Raw genomic sequence first — 27,842 nt, 5'->3', positions numbered from 1 at the left:
GTCTTTTCTTGTTGCATTGACACCTGTCCCGTGTGTCTTCTGCAGTATATAACCGTAAAGCCAAACCAGGGCCAGCTGCTGAAAGGGATGTTTATGCCTTATTGTGAGGGCTGTGGGCCTGCCCAGCTAGAGCAAGCTGTTGGGATCGTAGGTGCTGTCATCATGCCTCACAACATGTACCTGCATTCTGCTTTGGTCAAGGTAAGTGCGGTTTTTCTCATGGAAGCCATTTTCCCCCAGGCCTTCTCTCTCAAATGCCATAGTGAAATCACATACCAGACAACATGCATGCTCTTGTTTCTTCTTGGACAAAAGCTGTGCTTTCACCACAGCTGGAAATTCTGTGAGAGGGTTTCCCTTCAGAATTTCCAGCCCATGAAGAGCACTGGGAGTAGCAAAAAGGAACCCCAAGTCTCCTTAAAATGACTCCCTATACAGTAAAGGTTCCACAAGCATCATTAATTTGGATTTGCTTCTAAAGGTAGTAGAAGTTGGAGGAGAAAAGGCCATGTTTCAAGGAAGCTGCATTTTGCTGGCTGTGTGAATCGAATTTTTCTGTTTAGTCTCGACAGGTGAACCGGGCCAAAAAGAAGGAAATTACTGAGGCCAACAAGTATTTCTTCATTGAGTCCTGCATTGCCCTCTTTGTCTCTTTCATCATCAATGTCTTTGTTGTTTCGGTCTTTGCAGAAGCTTTTTATAAAAAGACAAACCAAGAAGTGGTAAGTTTCTTCCTTTCTTCCATCACGTTATATTAGTAGGCAATAAATACTCCCAATAATATATTTCCCAAATAATTGTCTGTGGATTGCAAGGATAGTTTTAAATACTAAAGAATTCCTTGCTTAATTTTTTGTTGCAATTTTTAAAAAAGAAATACAGAGAAAACAATAAAGAAAACCAAATTAAAAGAAAAACAGTAATACAGGTAGTCCTTGGGTTACGACCACTTGTTCAGTGACCATTCAGACTTGTGACGGCGCTGAACAAAGGGAACTTACAACGGGTCCTCAGAATTCTGGCCTTCACAGTGTCCTGTGGTCATGTGATTGTGATTTCCGATCTTCCCTGCCAGCTTCCCACAAGTAAAGTCAATGGGGAAAGCTGGCAGGAAAGTGGAAGTCACAGTCACATGAGGTCCTTGCTTAATGGCCCGTGTAGTCCTCACTTAACGATGGCAACCAGGACTACTGGAACTGCCATTGCTAAGTGATGTGGTCACATGATGTCATGCTTTACGACTGTCACTTAGCGATGGCAATTCCAGTCCCAGTTCCCAGCGTAACCTGAGGACTACCTGTATCCAGCAATGAATTAGTTAAGAAATTGCAATATCAAAACAAGTAAAGAAAAAATAAAATTAAATAGATAAACAGAAAAAATTAACACACTAAATTGATATAACTAATCTATCACATATTCATTTAATCACATAATCAAATTATGCATAAAAATTGTCTATTTTTGTAAAATATAATAGAGTTTATGCGAAAGGGAAACGTACTGTATCATTTTTTGATTAGTAGAAAAAACAGCCTTTTCAAAGATAAATTACACATTTCTTGAATCCAGTGTTTGATATCCAGTATAATAGTACTTTCCCAATCTCTCAGTATAATTCTTTTAGCTATTCCCCATGCCTGATATAAACAATATTCTTAAAAAATGTTCAGATTCCCCAATTTTGGAATATAATTCAAAATAGCATTGATACCTTTGAAAACATTTCCCCACACAACCACTTCTATAGGTATGCTGTTTTTCCAGAAATAACCAAAAATAGACATGACCAAATCATACAAGTTAATGTACTCGCCAATTTCTTATGTCATCCTTTCCTTTCCTGTTTAGTTACTGCTCCCCTCCCCTTCCATCCAGCTTTGTTCCCCATTTTGTCTCTCTTTCCAATGTAGTTATTCCTTTCCCTTACATCATCTACATCCTGTTTCCTTCTTCAGCTTGTTTGTGCTTCTGGTTTAAAAGAGGAAGAGGAGTTGTGTGTAGACTCTTACGTTTCTGCGTGATTGAGAGACTGGTATGTGAAGCATCAGGAGAACCTCAGCTCCTCCTCCTCTGCTCTAGAAGCAACCGTGGAAAGTACTGCTAGGGGTGATACAAGGCTACTGGGTTATCAGCTCCATATAACCAAGATAGGCTTTTTATTTTTACCAGAAATACACAGCAGTAAAATTTTAGGGTGGAAAAAATGTCATCCATTTAATGCTCTTTGTCTCTCCTTTCCCCTTGCTTGGATGTTAGTACCTGTCATCTTCCCTTTTTGCTTGGGCTGGTGTTTCAAGAGCAGTGAAAGAATAAAGGAGCTTTAGGCTATGGTGGAAGGACAGCCTCTAAGCTTCCTTCAACGCTAGCAGTTACCAATTCATTATGTTATTGCTGCAGATAATTCTGAACAGGTCCATATGCTGTGGCATGTTGTCACCCCAAAGAACCCCCCCCCCCATAATACATCTCCATATTTGTTACCGGAGGGAGAGGTCATGGTAAACCAGAATTGTCCTTTGTTGTTCTCCTTTTAAAACAGTTTTGCGCTCCATGGATCTCTTAGTTGTAGAACAAAATGTCTACTTGTATGTTTACAGCATGACATCTGTACAAATAAAAGCTTTGCTCAAGCTGCGCTGTTTCAATCAAATAATGACACCCTGGATGTGGATATCTATAAAGGGGTGAGTGAAAAGTTTTATGTGTTCAATTTAGCAAAAGTTAAAAGATCCAAACTTAAAACTCTTGAATCTCTGAATCAGCCTTTGAAAATCCTAAAGACATTTCTAAAACTTCTAAACTTCTAAAACTTTATATTCGGAGGAGGACAAATTCAGGTGGATTAGTCTGCAGAAAAAGTACATTTACCAACTAATTCAAAGATGGGCAGTGCTGATTGATTTCATTTCCCAGTGTCCTTCATCACTGGCCCTGTTTGGCAGGGCTGATGGGACTTTCTGGTCCACCCTTGAACTGACTGTGCTGTGCTGGGAGTGGAGGGGCTGACAGCAGAGTAAGTGGGAAGATGAAACAAGTCTATGAAAAGACTATAAACCCATCCAGTTCTGCCTTCTTTAGCACTCAAAATACCAAAGCAGCTGAACCGGATAGAAGTTCTATCAGGCAACCACCATCTACAAAGTAAAGTGGCTCCAGATGTTTTGGTAGCAGTATTAGCACTTTCATAATTATTTGCTTTCTGGATATATCTCTCAAGATTAAGAAAATATTTTTCAATATAAGGTACTTGTCAGCCTTCTCTCCATATCATTGTTCATATTCTGCAAAAGGCCATACTGTAATCAGGTTGTTTTGTTACATTTTCCATCCAGAGGAGCAGTGCACGCCCATTGTCTGGGATGGGTTTATGAGCAAAGTGTTCTTCTTGGCCATGGTGGAAAAATAAGCATGCATACAGTAACTGTAGCATTCAGATTCAATTCTCTCTGAGTAAATTGGCCCTTGCTAATCCAAACAGTGATTTTCACAAAATGTCACTTTGCGTTAGACTACTGACATAGAAGGTTTAATCTAAGATTTACAGCTTCATTTTTTAAAAGAACTCTTTTGTGTTTTAGGGAGTAATTCTAGGTTGTTACTTTGGCCCTGCTGCTCTCTACATCTGGGCTATTGGCATTCTTGCTGCAGGACAGAGTTCAACAATGACAGGAACTTATTCTGGACAGTTCGTGATGGAGGTATTTTAATCTTTTAAAGTATTATTGATTCACATTTGTCAGCAGGACTTGTCTTCCCACTCCATAGTAATGTAAGGATGTTGTCCAAATGGCTCAGTTCCCAGATGCCACAGCCAGGTATCTGGGAGTCGGGTGGCATGGGCGTTTCCTTTGTGGGAAAAGTTGCATGCTGACATTTTCCCCTCTGAGATGGGCATATTTGTCCTCCCTGTGTGATTGTTGTGGTGCCTTGTTTTGTAAACAAATTTGTATACAGCTACCCATTGACACTGAAAACCATCATTGTTAAACTGAAACAAAGAAATGGAGGTGAGAGACTTCAGAAGGATTGGGAGCATATCTGTTAGAGCTGCAGAGCTTAGGGTTGGGTTTCTAAAAGAGGCTTCAGAGTGTGTTGGACTGTGGAGGTAGCATCTGTCTGCAGTTCCTTCAAAAGCTAGTTGTCCAATACTGGAAGAAGATGCAGCTGCTTTAAGGGATTGCACACAGATGCCACCTCTACGTTCCCATGCGCTCAGAAGAACGTTTTAGAAATGGAATCCAAAGCACTACTCAGCCCTATATCTGGGATATGGGGCTGGATGAGGGAGATCTTTTCAGGCAAGGAAAGAACACCATGCTATGTAAAATACCAGCTAACCCTAACCTGTTGATGAAATGCCATTCAGGTGTTCTCCTTATGGCACCAATTAGGCTAGCATTCAGAGTCTGGTTGCCTTTGTATAAACTGGGTTGCTCATAGGACTCCCCAAAGACTTCAACCTACCATTTCCCTGGGTGCTGTGCTTGCTTATCCTCTGGTCACACATGCCCATCTAACAATTGTCAATCCAAAGCAAACTTTCTGCTTTGGTTTCTGTAATTAAATTAACTAATTTGGAATTAACTTTGCAAAGAATTTCCATAATTAAAACAGAATAAATTGGGTACTTACAAATGAGGAGGGGCCATACTTAGTAATAGAGCTGTTTTGAGTGTAGAAGGTCTCATCAGCAGCCCATGCAGGTAAGGCTGGGAAAAAATGTCATGCTAAAATCTCAAAAAGCTGCTGCCTGTCAGCGCTGACAATCCTCAGATGGACCAAAGGCCTGAGTCAGAAGAAGACAACTTCCTACAATCCTGAATTTCCATTATTGTTAGGTTGGAACAGGTCAGAGACAGCTAACATTCCTTATGACTTGGTCAAGCCACTGATGAGTGGTCAAGTACACCATCTGGGCTTTGATGTAAAGTCTTTGATATCTTTGATATTTTTTTAAGGACAGGTTTCCTCATGAGAAAAAAACAAAAAACCAAAAAAAGTTAGGGTTAGGCAGTATCTATAAAGGGATCTGGGTAGATTTGCCATTGGACAGAAGGCAGGGTTGATTCTCTAGAGTTTGTTACTGTGGATGCAAGTTCAGTAACTTCATTTGTCCCCAACTTGCCGACTGCTGATGAATCATGATTCTTATTAGGGATCTGCAAAAATTGTCAATCTGGAAATAGAACATTCTGGAGAACTCTGAAATATTCCTCTTCCTTCTGCCAACCCCCCTCCCAGATCATTTTTATTTATTTATTTATTTATATTTCAAATTTGGACACCACCCATCTCATGAGGAAGTGACTCTGGGCAGTTTACAATAAAAACAATAAATAAATATTAATTAAAATGCAATAAAAATAATATAAAAATGCAATAAAACCAAGTACATATATAAATTATAATATCTTCCAAGGTGCTGGTGATCGAAAAGATAGTTACATATGGGAGCATCTTCAAGGTGCTAGCCACCCCCAGGGTTGGTTGCCCCTTTTCTCGCCCCACGCAAGTTGGCAGAGCCAGGTCTTGATTGCTTTCTGGAAGGTCAAGAGTGTAGGGGCCTGTCTCACCTCTGGGGGAAGGGTATTCCATAGGGTGGCGGCTACAGCAGAGAAGGCTCTCCTTTTGGGCCCCACCAGTCGACATTCGTTTGTCGACAGGGTCCGCAGCATACCCTCTCTGCTTGACCAGGTGGGACGGGTCGATATAACGGGGGTAAGACGGTCCCTCAGATAACCCGGTCCCATGCCATGTAGGGCTTTAGAGGTGATAACTAACACCTTAAATTGGACCTGGAAACAAACTGGGACCCAATGCAGCTCGCACAGCAAAGGTGTGACATGTGCCATCTTTGGGGCACCCAAAATTGCCCACGTGGCTGCATTTGAACCAGCTGTAGCTTCTGGGTACTCTTCAAGGGTAGACCCATGTAAAGCGCATTGCAATAGTCTATACGGGAGATGACTAGGGCATGAATGAGTGACTGGAGGGCCTCCCAATCCACGAAGGGGCATAACTGGTGCGCAACATATAGTTGAGTAAAGGCCCTCCTGGTCACGACTGCCACCTGCTCTTCAAGCAGGAGTCGTGAGTCCAGGAGGACACCCAGATTACGTACCGGGTCTGTCTGGGGTAGTGCCACCCCATCCAGAACCAAAGATGGTAAACTTCCGGTTACAGAGGAGTCCCCAACCCACAGCCACTCTGTCTTACCAGGGTTCAGCTGAAGCCTGTTGTTCAACATCCAGACCTTCACAGCCTCCAGGCACTGCGAAAGGGTAGTCATGGCATTATTCAAGTCACCTGGGATAGAGATGTATAACTGGGTATCATCTGCATATTGATGATAACCTCATTCCATGGTGGCAGATGATTTCACCCAGTGGTTTCGTGTAGATGTTAAAAAGGAGTGGGGAGAGTACCAAATCCTGCGGCACCCCACAAAGGCAGGGTCGCAAGCTGGACCTCTCACTCCCTGTCAACACCGACTGGGACCGGCCCTGGAGGAAGGAGATGAACCAGCACAAGACTGTGCCACCCAACCCCAACTCCCTAAGTCATGTCCAGTTGATGGTATTGAAAGCCGCTGAGAGGTCAAGAACAGCAAGGATGGATGTACTACCCCCATCCCGCTCCCGCCAGAGATCATCCATCCCAATCCGTTTCATCCAGGAACCTCTGGAGTTGCAATGCCACCACTTTCTCAACCACCTTTCCTAAAAAGGGGAGGTGGGAGACTGGATGAAAATTGTCCAGTATGGTGGGATCCAGTGATGGTTTCTTGAGGAGGGGTTTTCCAGTGCCTCTTTAAAGGCCGCTGGAAACACTCCCTCCCTCAAGAATGAATTCACCATTGTCTGGACTCACCCACACGTCACCTCCTGAGCTGCCTTAACCAGCCAGGAGGGGCATGGATCTAATTGACAGGTAGTGGCATTTACAGCCTGGAGGACCCTGTCCACTTCCTCAGGTCCAACAGGATCAAACTGTTCCCACATAATGCTATTCCGGGGGCAGTTTGGTGGTTGCCAGAAGGAAATCCTCAGAACTGGAAGCTGTTTTGGATGAAGTGGATCTGTTTCAGGACCAGATCAACTGCTCTAGTTTGGAGGATGTACTTCTGGAAACTATCAAACTGCCTCCAGGAGGGAATGGTCCAGGAGGAGATTGAGCATAATATGGAAAGAAGCATTCCAAAGTTCTCCAGAACATTCAGTTCCTGAATTGGAGGATTTTGCACATCCCTAGCTCTCATGTTTTTTTCTGTACATGTTATTTTGCAGTGAGGCGTAATTACATAACCCAACGTTGTTTAGAATAAGCTATGCTTTGGATTTGATTCCAGAAAGGTTGCAAACGTAGCAGCTGTATCTTTTCCCAAGATTGCCCAGAAACTTCAGAGAGCTCTTAAGTGTTGCACAACAGTATGGTTTATGCTCTCAACCTAATTCATTTGACAACTGCAAATATAGGTAGTCCTCACTTAATGACCACAATTGGGACTGGAATTTAGGTTGCTAAGCGATGCAGTCGTTAAGCGAAGCATTGTGTGACTGAACTCGATTTTACAACCTTTTTGCAGCGGTCATTAAGCAAATCACTGTGGTTGTTAAGTGAATCATGCAATTATTGAGTGAATCCCCATTGTTCCCCATTGATTTTGTTTGCCGGAAGCTGGCTGGGAAGGTCGCAAATGGCGATCACATGACCTCAGGATGCTGCAACCATTATAAGTGTGAGCTGGTTAACAAGTGCCTGGATCGTGATTATGTGACTGCAGGGGCACTGCAACAGTCATAACTTCGGGCACTGGTCATAAGTCACTTTTTTGTGCTGTCATAACTTTGAATGGTCACTAAGCGAACAGTTGTTAGGCGAGGACTGCAGAAAGTAAGAGAGTATGTGTTTCTGCCGCAGCAGAATACTGCTTTTCTTCAGTGTTTCAGTATGCTGTATCTCTGAATGGTTATCTCTTCCTGATTTTCAGGGATTCCTCAATCTGAAGTGGTCGCGGTTTGCTCGCGTGGTTCTAACCCGCTCCATTGCCATTACTCCAACTCTTCTGGTTGCCATTTTCAAAGATGTGGAACACCTGACTGGCATGAATGACTTCCTCAATGTTCTCATGAGTTTACAGGTAGGGACTCTGATTAGGCCTCCCCAAAAAACAATCGTAGAAGTGCATCTGGGCAACAAGGCAGATTCTAGATCTAGTACCATGATTTGCAAAAATCATTATTAAAAAAAAAACATTACTACTACTGTCAATCCAATATGGGATGTTTGGCAAGCAAATGCAGTCACACTGAGACAGTTTAACAATACCAGCCTCATCGATTTCCTTCATAAAAGCAAGGAATGAGTGAATAAGTACATTTATTGACATTAGAAACAGCAACAGAAACCTTATTTAAAATGAATGGCTCACCAAAACAATTTTACTGAAAAATTTCCAAGCATCCTAGTTTTATTCACTCAAGGATTAAAGTCTTGTGATGGCCCATAATGGGATATTTTTCCTGGCTTTCTTTAGCTCTCATCTTTTCTCTCCAGAATTACATTAGAAATCTTACCTAAGCTTATCTAGGAGTATGGTTCTGTTTTCTTGGGATCATAGTTGGAAGGGACTTGGGTCCCTAGAGCAGTATTTCTCAACCTAGGCAATTTTAAGATTTGTGGACTTCAGCTCCCAGAATTCACCACCCAGCATGCAGCATGGGAGTTGAAGTCCACAAAGTTGCCGAGGTTGAGAAATACTGCCTTAGAGAATCCATCTCATGTTAATTTTGTTTACATCAGAGCTACATTCTGTGAAGCGGAGAGATCATTCTATCATTTTGTGGACAAGGAAGGCTTTTGCCCAGGGACTGCTGCCACTTCTTGCAGACTAGACCTGAAGAACGGCGTGGAAAAACACAAAACAAGAATGGCTAGAATTGGGCTGTGCTGATTCCATAACTCCTGAATGCAGCCTTGCATGCTACAATGAGAATATTCTATTGTAGCTGTTGTTCTATTAAGAAGAGGAGTTTTGTTCAAATGAAACTAATAAATCAGTGAGAATGCAGTTAATTCTTGATACACTAATTAAATTTGATGAATCAAGAATACCTGAGCCCTCCTTAAGCATACTGTATATTAACCGCAAGTGGAAATGTCTTTTTCATTGGTTTGGAAATTATCAGCACTAATCATAAGAGATCAGATGTCCTATGATGGAACAAGGTCTGCAAACAGCCTAATGCCTATTTCCGTGGTGCCAAATCAAAGCTAGATCTTGTGAATCATTCCATTTGAATTTCTGCTTTTCTGCCTGCCTTTACTAAGGCAATAAACCATAACTACGGCAATCTGGCGATCTTCCTTTCCTCTTGCAATTTTCTCACATGTTTATTTCCCAGTAGGAAGCCTTCCCTGCTTATAATTTTGAAGCTACTTAATACTCTCACTTCATTATTCAGTCTCTGCTTTGATGTCCTCCTTTCTGTGCGTGTAGAAGCATACAGTTGAAAGGGGCCTCATACTGTGCCTCTGCTTCATGCTCAAAATCCAGAGCTAGAGCCATTCCCAAGATACTCCCCGGAAGTCTGGGGGCAAGGGAGAGAGACCACTAATTGGCTGATTGGAAAGTGCTAATCTTACCAGACTGGAGTTATACTGCTCTGATTGCTAAATGTTTTTCCTAATATTAAACAAAATTTACTCTCCTGTAACTTCAAAACGGTTAGATCCAGTCCTGCCTTCTTTCCAAGTTGCTATGTTGAACTACCTGTCTAACTGGAAACTGAGCAATGCTGGTGTTATTTCTCTTTCCTCCTCTTCTGTTCCCCCTTGTCTGAGGTCAGAAAAGCATGGCAGAAGGGTCTGAGTTGATGTGTTAACCTTGCAAGAGCTAAAGAGCAAAGAAATCAGAACGTGTCCTCACTATGGGATGGATGGTCCACACTTGAGTGCCAGCTGCATCAAACCTTATTGCCACTGTCGCCTGTATTCAGCCATCAAGTTTTATGGGGAACAACAGCCCTTCTGCTGTTCACTTGTTAGAAAATGATATATTCAGCCTTGAAAAGTGTTCAGCAGCTAATGGGAGAAAAAGTTTGGAGTGAATAGTCGTGTTTTGGAACTGCTCCCAACTTCCTGCATTACCAACTCATTACTAAACCAGCTTTTCCTTTGCACGCAAACAACAAAAAGACCCCTTTCTGAGCATAATTTCCTTTTCTTCCTTTCCAGCTACCTTTTGCTTTAATCCCAGTGCTCACGTTCACTAGTCTGCGCCCAGTGATGAATGACTTTGCCAATGGCCTGTAAGTATGAAGAAAGGCACGTGTGCGCGCCAAATCTGGAATGTTTTATACTTGATTAAGCTTACCTGTTTCCTTAAGACACACATCTGATTTTTTTTTTTCATTATTACCACATAACAGCATGGCCTGCTTTACACATGATGACTACATATATTTTTAACACACTGTCAGCCCTTCGAGGTAGGCCAGGCTTGAACACCAAAGTTGTGAATACTAAAATTACTTTTATTACAGGGTTACAGTAACAGAATTTTGCAACTCTGAAAGTGCCTCCCCTTTATCCTAAAGTGAACTAGGGAGGGTCAAATCTGAGATGTTTTCTCAAATTACATTCCTGCTTTGCGCTCAGATTTCTCTTATCTGACCATGGCTTTGGCTGCTGCTTTTCCTCCTGTTCCTCAAGGTTATTTTCACAGCCCATTATAGATTGACTAACATGAACACCAGAACCTATTAATTTGCAATTAGGTTTTGAAAAGAAGGATTTAGACTAGCAGATCATACACTAAGGCAAAATCTGCACATGAATGCTTCTTGCTTTTGAAATATTATCCTGAATCTGCACCTGGATCTAGATTTCTGCCTTGTTGCAGATTGGCAATTGGCATATGAAGGACTTCTGGATTCGCTACATAAACATCTTAAGGGGTCACAGTGCCTTTCAGTAACAGAAGAAAGCTTTGGATCCGAACCTTATGGTCTCGTGCCTAATATATAGAAAGAAAGCAATTTTGCATTTCTCATGCAAAAGAATGAGTTTTGCTCATTCTTTTGCCAAAGGTTGTATTAATTTCCCACTGTAAGTATTGCAGAGTTTCAACCCATAGACTTCTATGTTATTTGGTGATTAATCCATAAACGTCTAAGTTGTTTTTTTAATTAAAAATCAGTTCCAATTCTTAAAAAATCAACAAAGGACTGATTTCAGCAGTTTTATTTATTGTGTGTTTATTTTGTAAAATTCAGCTAAAAATGGGAGTGCAAGACTTCTGGGAGGTGAAATCCCATGTGGCTGTGCAACTTCTTTACCATGTGTGAGGACTGCATCTGTGCCTGAGGTTTGGAAGAATGTGGGGGTTGTATCTTGTTTTCCAAACAAGTGACGGCAAAATTATACAGGGATTAATTTGTTGAACAGAATTCTGTGGCAGGGGCTTGGCAGGATTCTGACTTGAAAGGGTACAGGTAGTCCTGACTTACAACGAGAATTGGGACCTGAATTTCTGTCACTAAGCGATGCAGTCATAAAGTATGACCACATTGTTTAGCAACAGCAATCCCTGCAGCTCCAGTTGTCATTAACTGAATCCCACAGTCCTTAGATGAGGCAACTTCCTGCCGGCTTCACACAACCAAAGTCAGTGGGGAAGTCAGCAGGAAGTTGCAAGTCCCAGGCTGGCAGGCAGGTAAGTGGCTGCTGCCAGGTGGGGGAGGGAGTGAGGGATGCATGGGGGTGCAGGGGAGAGTCGGGGAGGGTGCACGAGGGTGTGAGGGGATGCTTGAGAGGTGCCGTGTGGGTCAGGGAGGTTGTGCTGTGGTGCACAAGAGGTGCTGTGCGAGTCAGGGAGGGTGCACGGGGTTGCGCAAGAAGTGCTGTCCAGGTTGAGTGCACAGCAGTGTGCAAGAGGCACCACGCAGGTTGGGGAGGTTGTGTGAGAGGTGCTGCATGGGTTGGAGAGTGTATGCAGCAGTGTGTGAGAGGTGCTGCACGGGTTGGGGAGGGTGCATGGGGGTGCGGTGCGGATGGGGAAGGTATGCAGGGGTGTGTGAGTGGCCAGCGTGAGTGCAGAGGGGCTGGAGAGGGTGCGTGGGTGGGGAAGACTTATCCCAGTGACTTGCTACTTTCCCTGCTGGCTTCCCCATTGACTTTCTGGGGAAGCCGGCAGGGAAGGTTGCAGATGGCAATCGTGATCATGGGGTGCTTGGCAACCAGTTGTAAATGCAAGTGGGTTGCCAAGCACCCAGATCATGATCATGTGACCATGGGGGTGCTGGGATGGCCATAACTCCGAGGACCAGTCATAAGCTCCATTTGTTCAGCACCATCATAACTTCAAACAGTTGCTTGAATGGTCGTAAGTTGAGGACTACCTGTATAGGATATGATAGGAAAGGTAGAGATCAAATTTTTGCTCTTCAACAAGTCATTTAAAAAGGTGAGAAGCAAGTTTATTATACATTTGCTGATTTAGAGAAAGCAAATGATAAAATGAATAGGCATGAATTATTTGTGCAGATATGAAGGCTATTGCTGAATGCAGTAAGAGCAGTATATCATGAAAGTAAAACTAGCATGAGAATAAATGGAATGCTCAACCAGTGGATCAAGACTGAGCAAGGAGTAAGACAAGGATGTGTGACGTCCCCTTGATTGCTTAATTTATTTACAGTTAAGTGTATATAGGAGGTGTGCGATGCTAGAGCTGTGTTGGTTGGGGATGTGAATGCACATGTTCTTTTGTATGCAGATAAGGCTATGGCGTTGACTGAAAACCCAAATAATGTGCAGCAAATGTTACTTAGATTGTGATATTCTGTGAGAAGTATGGACCAGAAAATGAACGTATCAAAGGCCAAGGTAGTTGTGTTTGTCGGGAAATGGGCTGAATGATTAAAGGTTATGCCTAAATGGTGAAAAATCAAAGCAAAGAGTTGAATTTGTATACATTTTTTAAAGATGGGGAAATGTTTAAAGAAATTTTAACACATGCAAATGCTGGTAGAAAGGTAATGTTTTTTTTAGCAACATATGTAATGTGGTGCAAAGAATGAAGATTTATTGTTTTTGCCCACTTTGCTGTATGGAAGTGAGAGTTGGATATGTCAGGAGAGTTGAAATGCAGTGGGAAATGAGGAACTTAAATTGTGTATGTGGTAAAACAAGAAGAGATTATGGTCAAGAATGTATGAGCACTGAATAAATACAAACACAGTGACTGGTACAAAGGAAGTACAAAGAGGTGGTTGGGTCTTATGGAAAGGATGATAAGGGTCAAATCACAAAATAAATATGTGAAAAAAGAGTAAAAGAGAAGAAGTGGAAGACCAAGGAAGTTGGATGGAATTGTTGAGGTCCTCACAAAGAGAGAGCTGAGACATTTAAGGACAACTAAAGGCAATTCATAATGCAGTGTAGGAATGTTGTGGAAGCAGAGATTTTGCAAGGATAGGATGTTACGGAGAAGCATAAGGAATTGTATGGGTGTGAACTGGATTTAGCTTTCCTTTCTTCTTCTGCTTGCGCTCTCTCTCCCTCTCTCTCCCTCTCTCTCTCTCTCTCTCTCACACACACACACACACACACACACACAAACTTACTACATTTTTAATTTACTTTACCTAGTGTTGCTGACCCTGAAAGGGTATAGCATGATGGGTATGGATTTTTGCATGTTTGTAAAAACAGGCTGAAATGTTTGGCCTTGTTCCTTCCACTGATGTCACCACAAGGCCTCCTGCAACCTGCCAGCTGGCTGGAAACGTGAGTTGCACTCCCTCAGCTAACTGCCATTTCTCACCCCTGCTTAACAGGTTGATAAGCAGAGGAAAATTATACCGATTACACTGTATTTGTCAACAGTTAGTCCTAAGTAGGTATTCCCTACCCGTTTCCTTTTGCTTGTAATTTTTTTTTTTTTTTTGTCTTCTAGGGGCTGGAAAATTGCTGGGGGAATTCTCATTGTGATCATCTGCGGCATTAACATGTACTTTGTGGTGATCTATGTAACCGCCCTGGGACAAACAGTGTTGTATATATGTGCTTCAATTATCAGCATTCTCTACTTAGCCTTCGTGGCATACCTGGTGAGTTAGTGATGGCTTACATGCTTTGCTTTCCTCACAGGCTTCTTCCATGTTTCTAAGCAATGATTTCGTTGAGGGTTATTTTTTTATGAACAAAGGCATGATCAGACCGGAGGCTATTTTTAAGGACTGTCACATTTCACAGTACAGTTACCATACACTGCTGCCTCCTTCCCCCAGCACTTGCTGTCTAGATGTTGTGGATCACACCTTCCACCCTCCCCAGTCGTAAGAGCAGTAGAATAGTCCTCTGGATCAGGCCAGGGCCCATCTTAGGGCGGCATTTGCTTTCTCCCAATAGCCAACCAGATGCTTCTGCGATGCTTGCAAGCAGGAGACAGATACCTCTGTCTTGCTGTTGCCCCCTGGTATTTGGAGGCGTGCTGTCCCCACCCCAGAGGAAACACTGAATCAGTAGCAGCAGCCCCTGATAGACCTGTATTCCATGAATTCATTCAGTCCCCTCTTAAAGTCAAGTTAGTGGTCATCACCGTACCTTATGTCTTATGGCAATGAATTCCACAGGTTAATAATGCACTGGGAAGAAGTGCGTCCTTTTTTCTGTTTTAACTGTCCTTTGAATCAGCTTCATTAGATGGACCCTAGTCTTCTGAGAGAGGGAGAAATGGTTGTCCATTTTTTCCATGACTTAATAAGCCTCGATCATCTCTTCAGTCACCTTGTTTTGAAGCTAAAGAGTCCCAAACAACCCACCCTTTTCTCATAAGGCATGTGTTTGAATCACCTGATTCTGTACTTTTTCTAGTTCAGTTGCATCCTTTTTAAAAAGTGGTGCACAGAACTGTACCCGCTATTCCAGATACATATGTATAAGGGCATTACACATGTTGTCACTCATTTTCAATCCTTTCCCTAATGAACCCAAGTCTGGAATTGACCTTTTTTACAGCTGTTGCTCATTGAATGGTCATCTTGAGTCATCCACTGCAAACCCAAAGTAGCTATAGACAGCTCAATCCCATTAGTGTGTGTGTGAAGTTAAGGGGGGGTTATCTGAATGAGTATCACTTTACACTTACGTAAAGTTAACCACATTTTCCATTTGGCGATCCATTCACCCACTCCACAAAGAACCTTCTGGAGTACTTAGTCAGTGCCTGTTGGAGTTGATGGGCATTACATCCAACCCTTCTAAAGGATAGCAATGTGAGGAAGAATGCTCTACGGAAATGCTGGTTTTCTACCACACTCCTAATAAAAGTCTGATCTCATTTTCTCTGGCTACATCAGCTTATAGTTACCTCTCTACCTATTCACTTCCCGCTTACAAATAAATATTCTCTAGAGGAAATGAGCTAGAATGTGCCGTGGGCTAGAAGAGGGGGCAGCGAGCTGCTTTTAGAAAACAATGGTTTTGTTTTTAGAAAATTTGTCCTTCCAGAAATAATTTGGTGACCTTGTTTGAGCAACCTCTAAACCCAATTCCGGGCATTCACCTTGTCAACTGATTCAGGAGAAGCAGCCAGGATGTGGCTTTGTAAGTGGCAGGGAGGGGCTGTGCAGTTTAGAGCCAGTTCTCAGTGACATCAGCTGAGATGGGTTTATCACAGTAGCTGAAGTCTTGGAGGAAGATTCTTTCCACTTCAGTCCCTCCCTCTCCTGTCTAGACTTTTGGGATACCATTCTAAGAATACCATTCCAGGTTATCTATTACTCTGGATACTTCATTTGTAATTTATATTCTATATTTAAAGCTACAGTTGCATGCAAAAGTTTAGGAACCTCTGGTGATGTTTTATGTTTCAATAAATCATGCCGTGAACAAAAGCTTACACAACCTCTATCTGGATGATACAAAGTTAAAATACAAAGTGTACCACTTTGGATGCGTTTAGGTGCAATTGTTTACAGATTCAAAATAAGAAAATAGTGAATATGGTAAGTGCAGAAGTTTGGACACCCTTCAAATTGATTCAGTGTTTGTCAGTAATCTAAAATGGTTAATTAGCCAAATGAAGACAATTGCACTGGCAAGCAAATATTCTTAGGTTTACAAAGTATTGACTGAATACTTTGTAATATTGATTGAGTTCTAAACTTTTTATCTCTGTTTCAGCAAGAGGTACAAATCCAGGAGTCCTTCTCTTCCCCCCCCCCCCGCCCCAGTAAATTGTGGGCCTGCTTCTTCAGGGGTAGTGCCATCCCAGCTAGATTCAAAGATAGTGCAGTTCTGGAACCCAAGGACTCCTGAACAAACAGCATCTTCATCTTGCTGGAATTCATCATGCACCTGTTCTGTTCCATCCAGTCCCTCATAACGTCCAGGCACGGAGTGCAGACTTCCATCAGATTTCCTGCTTGGCCTTGAGATAGAGATATACAGCTGAATGCGGTTGGCATATTTGATGATACATCACCCTGAAGCAATGGAGGACTTATCCCAGTGGTTTCACTGAAAAGGTTGCAGGGACAGCTGAGCCCTGAGGCACCCTACGTTAGTGTGTCCAAGGGCCCAAACTCTCCTCTCCTATTAATACCATTTGGAACCACCTACCCATCAAGGAGCAGAACAGCTGCAAAACAGTGCCTCCAATCTCAATCTTAAGAGCCATCCCAAGTGTATACTATGATTGATGATATCAAATGCTGCTGAAACTAAGTTGGAGCACTGTCTCCATTTTAAGTCCTGCCACAGGTCATCTACAAGAGTGATCCGTGTAGTTTTATCCCATGCCTGCATCTCTACTGAAAGGGATAATCTGCTTCAGCCAGAGCCCTCTGCTGCCCCATCAGTTTCCAAAATAAGGGAAGATTAGAGACAGACCAACTGTTGTCCATGTTGACTGGATTGAGGGATGATTTCTTGAGGATGGGTACACCATTGCCTCTTTTAAGGAAAGTGGCATCATCCCTTGTCTCTCAAAGAAACATTTACTCTGTCCAAACTCAATTATATATGTTCTGACATTTTGTACCCAACACTGGCCCTAGAACTCTTCCTAATTCTGTCTCTGTAACTGGAGATATCATTCTGCCATTGCCCTACCCAGTCGTCACAGTTCCTCTCCCCAGGCCTGCCCAACCTCTCTCACCTCCCCCCACCATCTTTCTCACTCCTGTGGTATCTACCCATGACAAACAAAATAAGGAACAAGGAAACAGCTTGGCCATAATCATCAGCCTATGAACTCAAGAAAACTAAGCAAAATCATGAACAAGGGGTAACACAATTTGTTACGGGCTATTACAATTGAGGAATGTCACTTGGTTAGTATTGTCAAGCAGTGTTATAGGTAGTCCTCATTTAACTACCACTTGTTCAGCGACCATTCAAACTTATGACAGTGCTGAACAAGTGGTACTTACAACCAGTCCTTGTAGTTATGGCCATTGCAGTATCCCCACAGTTGTATGATTGCGATTTGGGTGCTTGACGACTGGCACACAATTACAACATTGCAGCGTCTTGCAGTCACATGGTCACAATTTTTGACCTTCCCTGCCGGCTTCCCCTAAACAAAGTCAAGGAGCAGGAAGTCAGAAGTCACAGTCACATGAGGTCCTCGCTTAACAACGGCAACCAGGACTGCTGGAACTGCCATTGCTAAGTGGCACAGTCATGTGACATTGCGCTTAATGGCCACACTGCTTAGCAATGGAGTTTCCAGTCCCAATTACCATTGTTAAGCAAGGACTACCTGTATTAGAGTGGAAGTCTCTTGAGAACACAAGAACTATCTTGCAAGATCAGAACAAAGTCTCCATTTAGCCTAGTTTTTTTTTTTTACCTGGGTCAGCCACATTACCTTCCAGAAAGCTCACAGCTTGGGTATGAAGACAGCTAATGTTCAACAAAAGCATGTTTGGAGAAAAGAGATAAGCTTGGGAGACATCCAAAACAAACTTGCAGATGCCCCGGGGCAGGGTTAAGAAATCTGTAGCCTGGCAAATACTGCACGCTGACTAGAGTAACTTTTGTCCATCAGTATATGAAAACCAGAGACCTGCTTTGTTTAATGACTAACATTCATGTGTGTAAAGCTTGATTAAAAACAGTCTTAATTATTTGTATGAGTTCATTCACATATCAGATAGCTACTTATCCATATGGTTGATTAGAGAATCGGTAGGAATAAAAGGCATCTATTTATAGATGATGATTTTTAGATTTGCACCTGGCAGGAAAAGGCTTCCTAGAGCAGATAAGGAGAGCCATAAAATGTTTCCAAGGAACGTAGGGTGAAATAAGTCAATCAGATTTGCTTCTTGACGTGAATAATAGCAAGGGCTGCAAAGTAAGTCTTTTGGGGTTTTCTGTCAGTATTGTGTCCGTCCATGACCAGGGTCAGAATTACGTAGTCACCTCTGGCTCATATTTTGAAACCCACCTGCTGATGCTTCTCTCTGAAATGACTTTGGGAGGGGATATAGAGCAGAGCTTCATAGAACAGAGTAGCAGGAGGGACAACGGCTTCTCTGATTTGCTTGGGGAAAAAAGTCTTGTACTGGCTAGTCTTTTAATAAAGGCACTGTTAATTTGGGATTCTTGCTCTCTTTTTCAGAGTTGGCAGTGCTTAATTGCTCTCGGGGTTTCCTTCCTGGCTTGTGGGCACACGGTAAGAGTCACAAGAACTTTGCTTACTGAAGATCCGCCTTCACCGGCACTTAATTAATGACTGTGTCTGTGCAGAACAAGTAGCCATCAGGGCCAGTGCGTTTCTATGGTTTACTTTGTAAACATAACCAAATGTATGTGCAATTTTGCACAGCGTAAAAATTGTGATAATGGTGTTTAAAAAATTATTGAATGTATATGAGAAAAGCTTATTTGTATTTTTCCTTGTTAATCCCCAACAATCACACTCTGGAGAAAAATAATTGATTCCCTTAGCATTGTGTTAGGTTCTCAATGGAGATCTCTCTGTATGCTGCTAAAGCTAAGATACTTTATAATTTAACCAAGAAGCTAATATTTCACTCCAGTTGAGACTCATCAAATTAATATTAATTGACTTAATGGCATCAAATTATATTTCATAAATTGCCCTTTAATAGAATATTGCTAGCATCTGTAGTTGGAATACAGATATATAAGTTGGCTAGTTAAAGGCAACAGTTCTTCAGAGCTCAGGAATGCATCTTTGTGCTTCAAGTGGCCAATAAATTTCTGTAGAAGCAAAAACCTATGGGTGAGGGAAGACTCTCCCTGCCTTTAAAAAAAAAAACAGAGGGAAAAAAGAACTAAATCCTAATCACTGTCCAGCTAGTTTTTTATATGCCAGGGCAGAGTTTCTCAACCTTGGCAGCTTGGAGATGTGTAGACTTCAACTCCCAGAATTCCCCAACCAGCCATGCTGGCTGGGGATTTCTGGGAGTTGAAGTCCACACATCTTCATGTTGCCAAGGTTGAGAAACACTGTGCCAAGGAGATTTTTTCCCGCAGGACAGCGTTCAAACTGTGCTGGGTAAATCAGTATCAGTGAATGAAAAGGAGTGTAGAATCTGGGGGCAAACGTCTAAATTAACTGAAACCCATCGACCACTCCTTCTTTCAGTGATTGGGTAAATTGGCAAAGCTGGAACTATCTTCCAGTACCAAGTGGCTCCTGTGCCAACAACAAGCTCTCTGTGAGGCCAAGCTGAGCTGTTTCCCAGCTAAGGTGCAGACATTGCAAAAATGACTAATTGCTTCCAAAAAGTGGGCACCCTGTTATGGTCAAACAGATGGCCAGACTCTTTAAGCCTCGGAGTCAAAACCATGAAGTCCTGCACGATTTTTGTGGAGAGAGGAAGCCTAGTCATTAACTGACCAAGAAACTGCTTGCTTACCAGATCAAATCCAGATTTAGAACAGAAAATTGTGTTCAGGGTTTACAAATGTTTTCCCTTTTTTTGTGCTCAATCCTCATTAGTTCAAGCAAAATAGGATTTGTATTTCCTGTAATTCTTTATGCCAGGCATGTTAATATTAAGGAGGGGTTTCTGGCTGTCAGATTGTTTAACTATGAGTATATGAAGGTTTTTCTCTAGCCAGGAATCTTCCCAGCATGGCATACTGTACAAGCATCCATTTTAAAAGCAAATACTCAGTGAAGAATCTGGTGTGTGTTACAATTGGCTCAATCTTGCTCCCTCTGTCATCTTCACTGATAATTTACCTAAGTTTCTGTTGGTTGCCCCACTTCCTCAAACAGTCGTTAACATAGCATTGCAAAATTTTTCCTGATGTCATAGCAGTGTTCTCAGGGAAGGGATAAATATCAAGAGAGAGAGAGAGATCGTATTAAGCACTACTAAAATTTCATTCCTGAGCTTTTGGTGACGGTGGAGGGCAAACGGCTTTTAATCCACAAGTATATATTTTTCCCCAAGGATCTTACTTAAAGATCAACCTGTGCAGTCTTCTCTCCCAGGCCACCATAAGATGCATTGGGGCTACAACTCCAGAATTCCCAGTCATTGCAATCAGTAAGCATGATAGCAAGGGGTTCTGGGATCTGTAGTGGAAGCAGCCAAATTAGGAAGAACAGGATTTTCTTGTTACTATTCGAATAGAACCAGCTTCATAAAGTACAAGGTGGTCTAAAAAGAAGATCCCGAGTCTGAATGGAGGGGGATTAGCCTTTAAGAGTTGCATTAAGCAATAATTCAGTCTGCGCCAGCCTGACACTACATAGCTCGTATCTTCCCCATCAACCTGCATCTGGTTGCATCTGGAAGGCAAAGGTTGGCAAAGGCTGTAAGAGTTGCTTGCCAAATAAGATCACTGATGTCAAAATACAACCTTGTGATGAAATTAATGTTTACTTTGCTGCAGTCGAGATTGAGGTTCTAACTTTTTGATATGTATGTTGTTAATTGTGTTTCAAATTCTGATGACATTCCTAAATTCAGATGTTGATGGATTTAAGTAATTGGTTCCTTATACATGTTTTAATACTAACTGCCGCTCTTGACTGAAGAAAGGCCAAGATCATTATGGTATAGCAGTCTGAACTGAAGCGCATAAGCAAAATAGGTCTTAGGCGCTATTTCAGCCAGCTATCCCATTTAGCATTAACACAGAGAGGTTTGCATTTGTATTTTTCTGCTTTTTAAAAGTATTTATGATAAATCTTGGGATGACTAGTGCATTTTAGCAAGCTTAATTTTTCTGTTTGTTTGTTTTTTTACTAAAAATCAGTTTGCTTGGGGTCTGAGTTAATACTATATTGTGCTTAATTTGTATAGATTTAAAAGAGGTGACTTATCATTTTCCCTTCCAAGTATTTATAAGTTTGAAAAGATTACTCAGGTTGATTTGTAACTTTTTATCAGAATTATCCTAGGTTCTCTTATCAGTCTATGTCGAAGGTTACACACTTAAGGATGCTCAAGTTCTATTAAAACTGTGAGTTTAACCTTGAATTAAGCTGATACCCTAAAATAGTGATAGTCGCTGTTGCATTTTGTTGGCTTAAATGGGAGCAAACTCCTAAACGGAGGACACCCTAGTTGCCCGTAGCATTTCTTGTTAATGATATTTTTCAGTTGGAAAGATGCAAATGTGGGAAATATGCAGTACCTGTCTTGGTTTATTGGCTTGGGTGTTGAGTCTATGGGAACAGTTTGCCCTGTTCAAATGCTAGGGGTGGCACGCTTGGGTGGCACGCTGGCTGCTAGGAAAAAGAGTCTTTGCCTGGAAGAGGGAAAATGGGGCATGTGAGGCTTTCATGAGAATTTAACTGGAATCATCCCACAACTCTGGGTTGGAGCCTAGAGGCGATAAAGTGCTCTACTTTGCACGCAGGAGACCCACTGAAACAAATCTAGCCTTCTACCTCACATCTCTCAATTAAATAGTAACTGCACAACATTTCCCATCCACTCTAAAGGTTGTTTTACTCTTTGGTGGGTGGGTGGTTGTTTTTTTAAGAAATGTCCTTGCCTGCAGTTGGAGAAGGACCTGCCAAGTTCATGGCGTTCAGTTGATCATATATTTGGGATAATTCCTACTCAACAGTGCATCGCTACCTCCACTCACTAGAAAGGAGCTCACGTGGGACTTAAGATTTGATGAAGAAGCACCCAGCTCCTATTGTAGGCAATGCAGAGTTGCTACAGCATAGCACTACATTTTAAAGAGTCATTTGTCTGATCATCTCATATCTCCATGTTTCAGTTTGCTGGCTTGCACATTTAACCCTTTTTTGTGTATATCAGGAAAAAAGGTTTGGCATGTCCCATCCCCATCTAAACCAAGAGCAAACATTATATGGTAATGCTCTGCAGATTCTAAGGATACGTCTTACATTCTCTATGTAGACTTAACAAGCTTTGCATTGTGCATGGATGAATGTTTTCCAGTTTTGTTAGCATTATAGTTTACACTGTAGCTGGTTGGGCATTTCTGTTGTTTAAAATAGCCGGCAGACTCTCAAGTGTTCTACACTTTATTTCTATGCACTTTAAACTTGTAAGTTCTCAGAAGGAAGATAAACTGCCTCTTGGGATGTCAATTTCTGTCTGACACTATTTGAATATAGTACAAGATTTCAAAAAAACGATATGTAGCAATCACATATTAAAACATTTGAGCTACATTTGGCTTGTATAATGTGAAACAAATGTCTATTTTTATCTAATCTAAACCAATCTGTATACTTAATTTTGATTAAAAAATGGAACATTTTCCAGCTTGGGTCTCTTTCTTTTTAAATTAACTTCATGAAGATGGTCTAATTCAGGTCACAGTATAATGTCTTTCACAAACATACATAGAAAACATTTTATAAAGGGTAGCTGCATGTCCTCCAATTTAGAGAATGAGCAGTTTCCGTCCTCCATTCATTTGAGTGTGGAAGAAGGTTGAACACACCTCGATGAAGCATCCTGACATTGAAAGGAATATGGAAGCTCTTGCTCTCTCTAGTGGAGCATTGTCAACATCTATGTGAAGTTTTGTATTATCATTGTAGTAGTGTAATGAATAGTAATGACCCAGAATGGCAGATATGTTGTAACTTGAACAGAATAATTTCTTGACTGTATGAGAACCAAGGTTCACCATTATTTCGGTAATAGGGACTGGCCAGATGTTTTTGAAAAGAGTAAAGTCTGAATAAAAAAAGCAAAATGTATTGAACTGTCTCAACTAATACCTATTGCTAAATAACTTCCTGAATTTGAATAAAACTTTTAAAAAACTATTTGAGTTTTTTATCCCCATCATCATCACATCTTACAGCAATGAATTTTGTGATGTAAAATCATATACTTCTTGTACGCTTCTTCCCTGAGCCTTCTACAAATAATTTTTTTGTGAATGCCCTGAGATCTTCTGTTATTCAAGAACTGTAGTCCAATACCTATTTCAAGCTGAAACTAATTTCTGAATTCACTACATCACCATCCTTGGAGGTGGGAGTGCACGCTTCTGGCTGCACTGGAAGCACTGATTGGACATCTTAACTTTTACAAATGGCTGTATGGATTCTTTGGGAACATGCACGCTTCTTGTATTTTGATATCTCTATGCTGTCTAAAAACACTGTCTTGTTTTAGATTCCTTGTGAACAAGTTGATCTTTTTGTATTATTAAGATGAAGTTATATTATTAAGATGAACAAAGACTGAAGACCCATAGGGTCATCTTTAAAACTTGCTTTAATAACTGACTCAATGCAAATAACAAGAAACTTTGAGTCCCCACCCCTCTAAAGTTGCAACTTGTTAGTCAACAGGGGCATTGGCAAACAGCTAAGATGGAGAACAAAGGAACTGCTGGAATCTCAGTTGCTGATCACTCTTGGGAAGAAGCAGTTCTTTAAAAATCCTTTGTTCGCTTTTTATCTTGATCAAGTAAAAAAAATAACTGAGTTACATGAATAGGACAAGCAATTTGGAGGATTGGATTAAAATATTTTAGGACCTTTGACCATTCATTGGTCTTGCTTTAGATAATATGTGTGTGTACACACACACACACACACAGAGTACATACATACATGCATTTCCTATGGCTCCGTAGTCATATTGATCTAATTTGCTGAAACAAACATTTTGCAGTGGTGAAATCAAATGTTAACAGATTCTTGGTCAATGGAGCAGCTTTAAAATTGCTACTTCCAAATAAGAAAATTTGTTTCTAGTATATTCTGAGTAACTTTTATGTGCAGATTAAAGTAGAACTACTGCAGTCTTCCTCTTACATGCATACTATGCATTATGGGAATTCTTTCTCCTGTGACAAGCTTTCCTTGCCAGCTTTAAAGGAACTGGAAAGCGTAAGTAATTGTTTTTCTCCCTAAGAAACATTCCAATTCCTACAATACTGAAAACATGCATAATTTTAAATCACACAATTGTTTGGTAAAATTCAGTGTATACAGAGAAAAAATGGCTTTTTGGAGAAAAAAGTCGAAGGCTTCAAAATAAAATCCATGACTCATTGAAATATTAATCTAGCACAGATCTGGCAAGTTTAGATATAAAGCAACATTTGTAAAAGCCAGAACAATGTGTGTATTCATCTAGCTGCCAGGTAATCCTAGACGGTTGTTTTTCTGCGCTGGAAAAGTGTGCTTGTTTTAAGATTAATATGTCCTGTGAGTGATGTGCGGGCAAGTCTCATCACAGTTAAGAAGTTCTGTTTTACATACGATAGTCCTTCAAACATTGGACATTTGCAGCTCTCAAGTCACACCATGAAATTTCTAAAACCTCAGCTCTGGTTTTTAGAAATACTGCTGAACAGAACTTTTGTTTTCTTGAATTCCCAAGAGCATTGTAATGCTTTTAAGCTGAACAATATTCATTTAAACTCCTGAAAGGAAGAGAGAAGCACTTGGCTATTAGCCAGCAATGTAGAGTCACTCAATACACATTGAATTCCTTACAGTTAATATTTTGCTGGGTATAGGAAATATTTATGCCTAGTTCATAGTAATCCACACTCATCATTTCTGTAGCAGGTAGGAACATGTTGCTGGTCAGTTCTGTCCAATATTAGGCATGTAGAAATAACTTGAAATATTAATGTAGTGTATTTCTCTTAACACACCAATAAGAACTAGGTGAGAAATTGATATTGCAAATGGCCTTCAATCTGTGAGTTTGTGTAGGTGAGGGTGGGTGTTAGTCTGATTTTATTCTCTGAGTCTTAACTCCCATGATTCTAAAAATCTGATGAAGCTTGCTTATGCTGATTCCATGATCCCTGCATGGATTCCAGAATGCATAGCTAGCTTCCTAGTGCAGACACAGATCATGACTAGGGAAAGTGCATTCCTTCTATTATAGTGAAAGGGGGCAAGGGAATGAAGACAGTTAATACGTTAAATCCAATAATTCACTCCTAAATAATGGTGTGTGTTTGTGTTTAAATAGTTATGTTTCTACATGAATTGATAAAAGATTGCCGAGATAATTTAACAAGTGGGCTTGTCATTCAGCTTTTGGCATGGAGGAATAGAAGGGTCAATAGCACTATATGAAGTCAACTTTGTCAACCTGGCACCCTCCAGGTGTGTTAGAACTGCAGGTTCCAGCCATCATATTATCTAGGAATCCTGGAATTTGTGGTCTCAACACCTCAAGACATTACTTAGTGTGATTTAAAAAATGAAGGCTTAGGGGATACATTGAAGGCTCATCCATATTATGATATCAGTTCTTATCAGCCAACCAGTGCAGCAGATAGCGGTATGGATGTGTCACGTTAATCTGCAAAACATCCACTTGTACAACTAATGGAAGGTCTACTTAATGTAGGTGTGCCTCCCAACCACCAGTCACCAATGATGGAATAGGCAAGGGCATCTGCAAGGAGGAGGTGTGTGTCAAAAATTCAAAATGGCAACGACTGCCATCTTGCCTCTTGGCACCCCCTCACCCATCAACATCCCTGGCAATAGTTACAGCTAAACTGAAGGTCAAATGAAGTTGTTGGATTTATGACAGATGTAGAACAGAACATACTCTATTCCTACCCCTAAATGCATCATCTCAATCAGAGCTATGTGAATGTCTGCAGCAATAGAATTTGCAAGATGGAGATCCCATTCATTTAAGCCGAATGATTCCATACTGGGGTCTTATTTTCTGAATATCACAGTACAGCTTTGGGAGGAAACATAAAAAGCATTCCTCATAGCATTTTATATGAGGAAATTAATTGAATATCACACATAATTGCTAGCAGTCATCTGCAGTTCAGAACACACCACAGACTCTGGTGCATTCAGCCAAACATTTGCTTTGCGGCTTAAGGCAAAATATGGACAAGATTTCTATCAGGCATTGTTAAAATGACGCACTCCTTCGGCAAGGAAGCCAGTTTCCCAAGTGTCAGCAACAAAGAACAGGCCCAGTGAGAGACAGAAAGAACGAACTATGTCCTCGGGGACTTGGTTCTCCAGTGTTTTCAAGGATCTATTAAGGCTCCCCCAACCTGCTGCTTTGGACTCTCATTTCCATGGCCATGCTAACCAGGGGTAGTTGAAACTGTAGATACAAAATTCCAGATACAAAGAAGGCACCAGCTTGGGCAAGTTTGACCAACACCCAGCCTTTCATCTTTGAGGCCTTTGCTCAGAAGGTCCTGACAACCCTTCTTTAGAACTTCACCCTCAACATGTCCTGAAACAAACTCTGGCAACAGATTTAGTGCCAACTATACTTATTAAATATTGAGTCAAGGAACAGTAGAATATGATCTAGTCATGGCCGCTATGTTATCAAAGATTCATTCGCTCAAATACCTTCTAACGTGATCTACAGCACCATTTGTCAACAAAGCCCTTTAATCATTAGAATAGGCCAAATAGGTCTGTCCCTTATATAAAAGAGGAGTCCTTAACTGGATTAAAAGAAAAAAAACCCTATGAGGTATTTCTGACTTCCAGGATATTTGGGAATGACTTTAAAATCATCCTGTTCTACAAGGGAAAAAATAGCTTCAAAGCTAAGATGTAATTAACTTGCAAATTTAGCAATGTGGACTTTGGCTGGGAATGATTCCTTCATTAGAGGCTGCCTCAGTCCCTCTTGAATAATGAATCATCCGCAGTGGCGCCTACTCTGGAATGCTGCGATTGGATTGCGCATTCCTGTGATTGGCTCTCAAATAACTTCTCGCTTCTATTCTGCTCAGGACTGTGGCACACCTGCTGCTGCTCGTTCTTGCTTCATTTGAAAAGGGAGCCTGACAAATCGAGCGATCGTGATCTCTGAAATCAGGGGGGCTACACCTATTAAACTGGTTGTTTGGATATTTAGCAATGGGCTGGGTTCACCTGTCATCGTGGCTGTTTTGCATTCAGCACAAAGCGTGAATCCATCCAAAATGCATTATGGCTTACCAAGAAAATTGGCATTTTAATTATCAATCAAATTATCAATTCAATTTTAATGGACAATTGTCCATTTTCCATTGAAAGCCATAGATTTTGTTGCTGTTGTTCATGCTTAAAAGTAGGCTTCACGTTATCTGAGGAAGAGAACCCAGAGGTGAAGTCAACATTTGAAAAATGAGAATAGGATCGTCCTTCATTGACCTGAGGGCCTTCTCTCAGCTTGGAATTGTGTCAGGATTGCACTGAGATGGGTTAGCCAATGACGGCCTCCTGGAAGACGAGGCAGCTAGGACCTTTGCTTGCTAGTTCCTGGCTAGTGTCTTTACAGGCTAGTCACACCCTGGGGCACTTGATGATCGCATATTTGATTTCTGGATTTGCTTCTGAAACAGCATTTCTAATTGCTACCAACCTCTTTTTTGTTTTGTTT

At 41.3% G+C, this 27,842-nt stretch overlaps 1 protein-coding gene across 5 annotated transcripts in view; it reads left to right on the top strand.

Moving 5' to 3' along the window:
- Positions 1–27,842, top strand: part of SLC11A2 (solute carrier family 11 member 2) — a 63,374-nt gene that overhangs the window by 33,246 nt on the left and 2,286 nt on the right. For 4 of the 5 annotated variants that reach the window (XM_015888212.3, XM_025167083.2, XM_088138075.1 and 1 more), the window contains 8 exons: positions 46–201; positions 564–722; positions 2,601–2,687; positions 3,582–3,701; positions 7,994–8,143; positions 10,240–10,313; positions 13,964–14,117; positions 18,641–18,694. In XM_015888212.3, coding sequence (XP_015743698.1) covers positions 46–201; positions 564–722; positions 2,601–2,687; positions 3,582–3,701; positions 7,994–8,143; positions 10,240–10,313; positions 13,964–14,117; positions 18,641–18,694 — 954 coding nt within the window. Of the gene's footprint in view, positions 1–45; positions 202–563; positions 723–2,600; positions 2,688–3,581; positions 3,702–7,993; positions 8,144–10,239; positions 10,314–13,963; positions 14,118–18,640; positions 18,695–21,395; positions 27,838–27,842 lie in introns of those variants that run through there. The other variant, XM_088138076.1, reaches the window with a different exon arrangement.

This window comes from Python bivittatus, unplaced genomic scaffold (assembly GCF_059951505.1).
Source record: "Python bivittatus isolate LINGU-HERP-01145 unplaced genomic scaffold, Pbiv_v1 ctg000220_np1212, whole genome shotgun sequence".
NCBI classification, from domain to species: domain Eukaryota; kingdom Metazoa; phylum Chordata; class Lepidosauria; order Squamata; family Pythonidae; genus Python; species Python bivittatus.
Note: the sequence above shows the minus strand (reverse complement) of the source record. Positions and strands in the feature narration are given on the sequence as shown.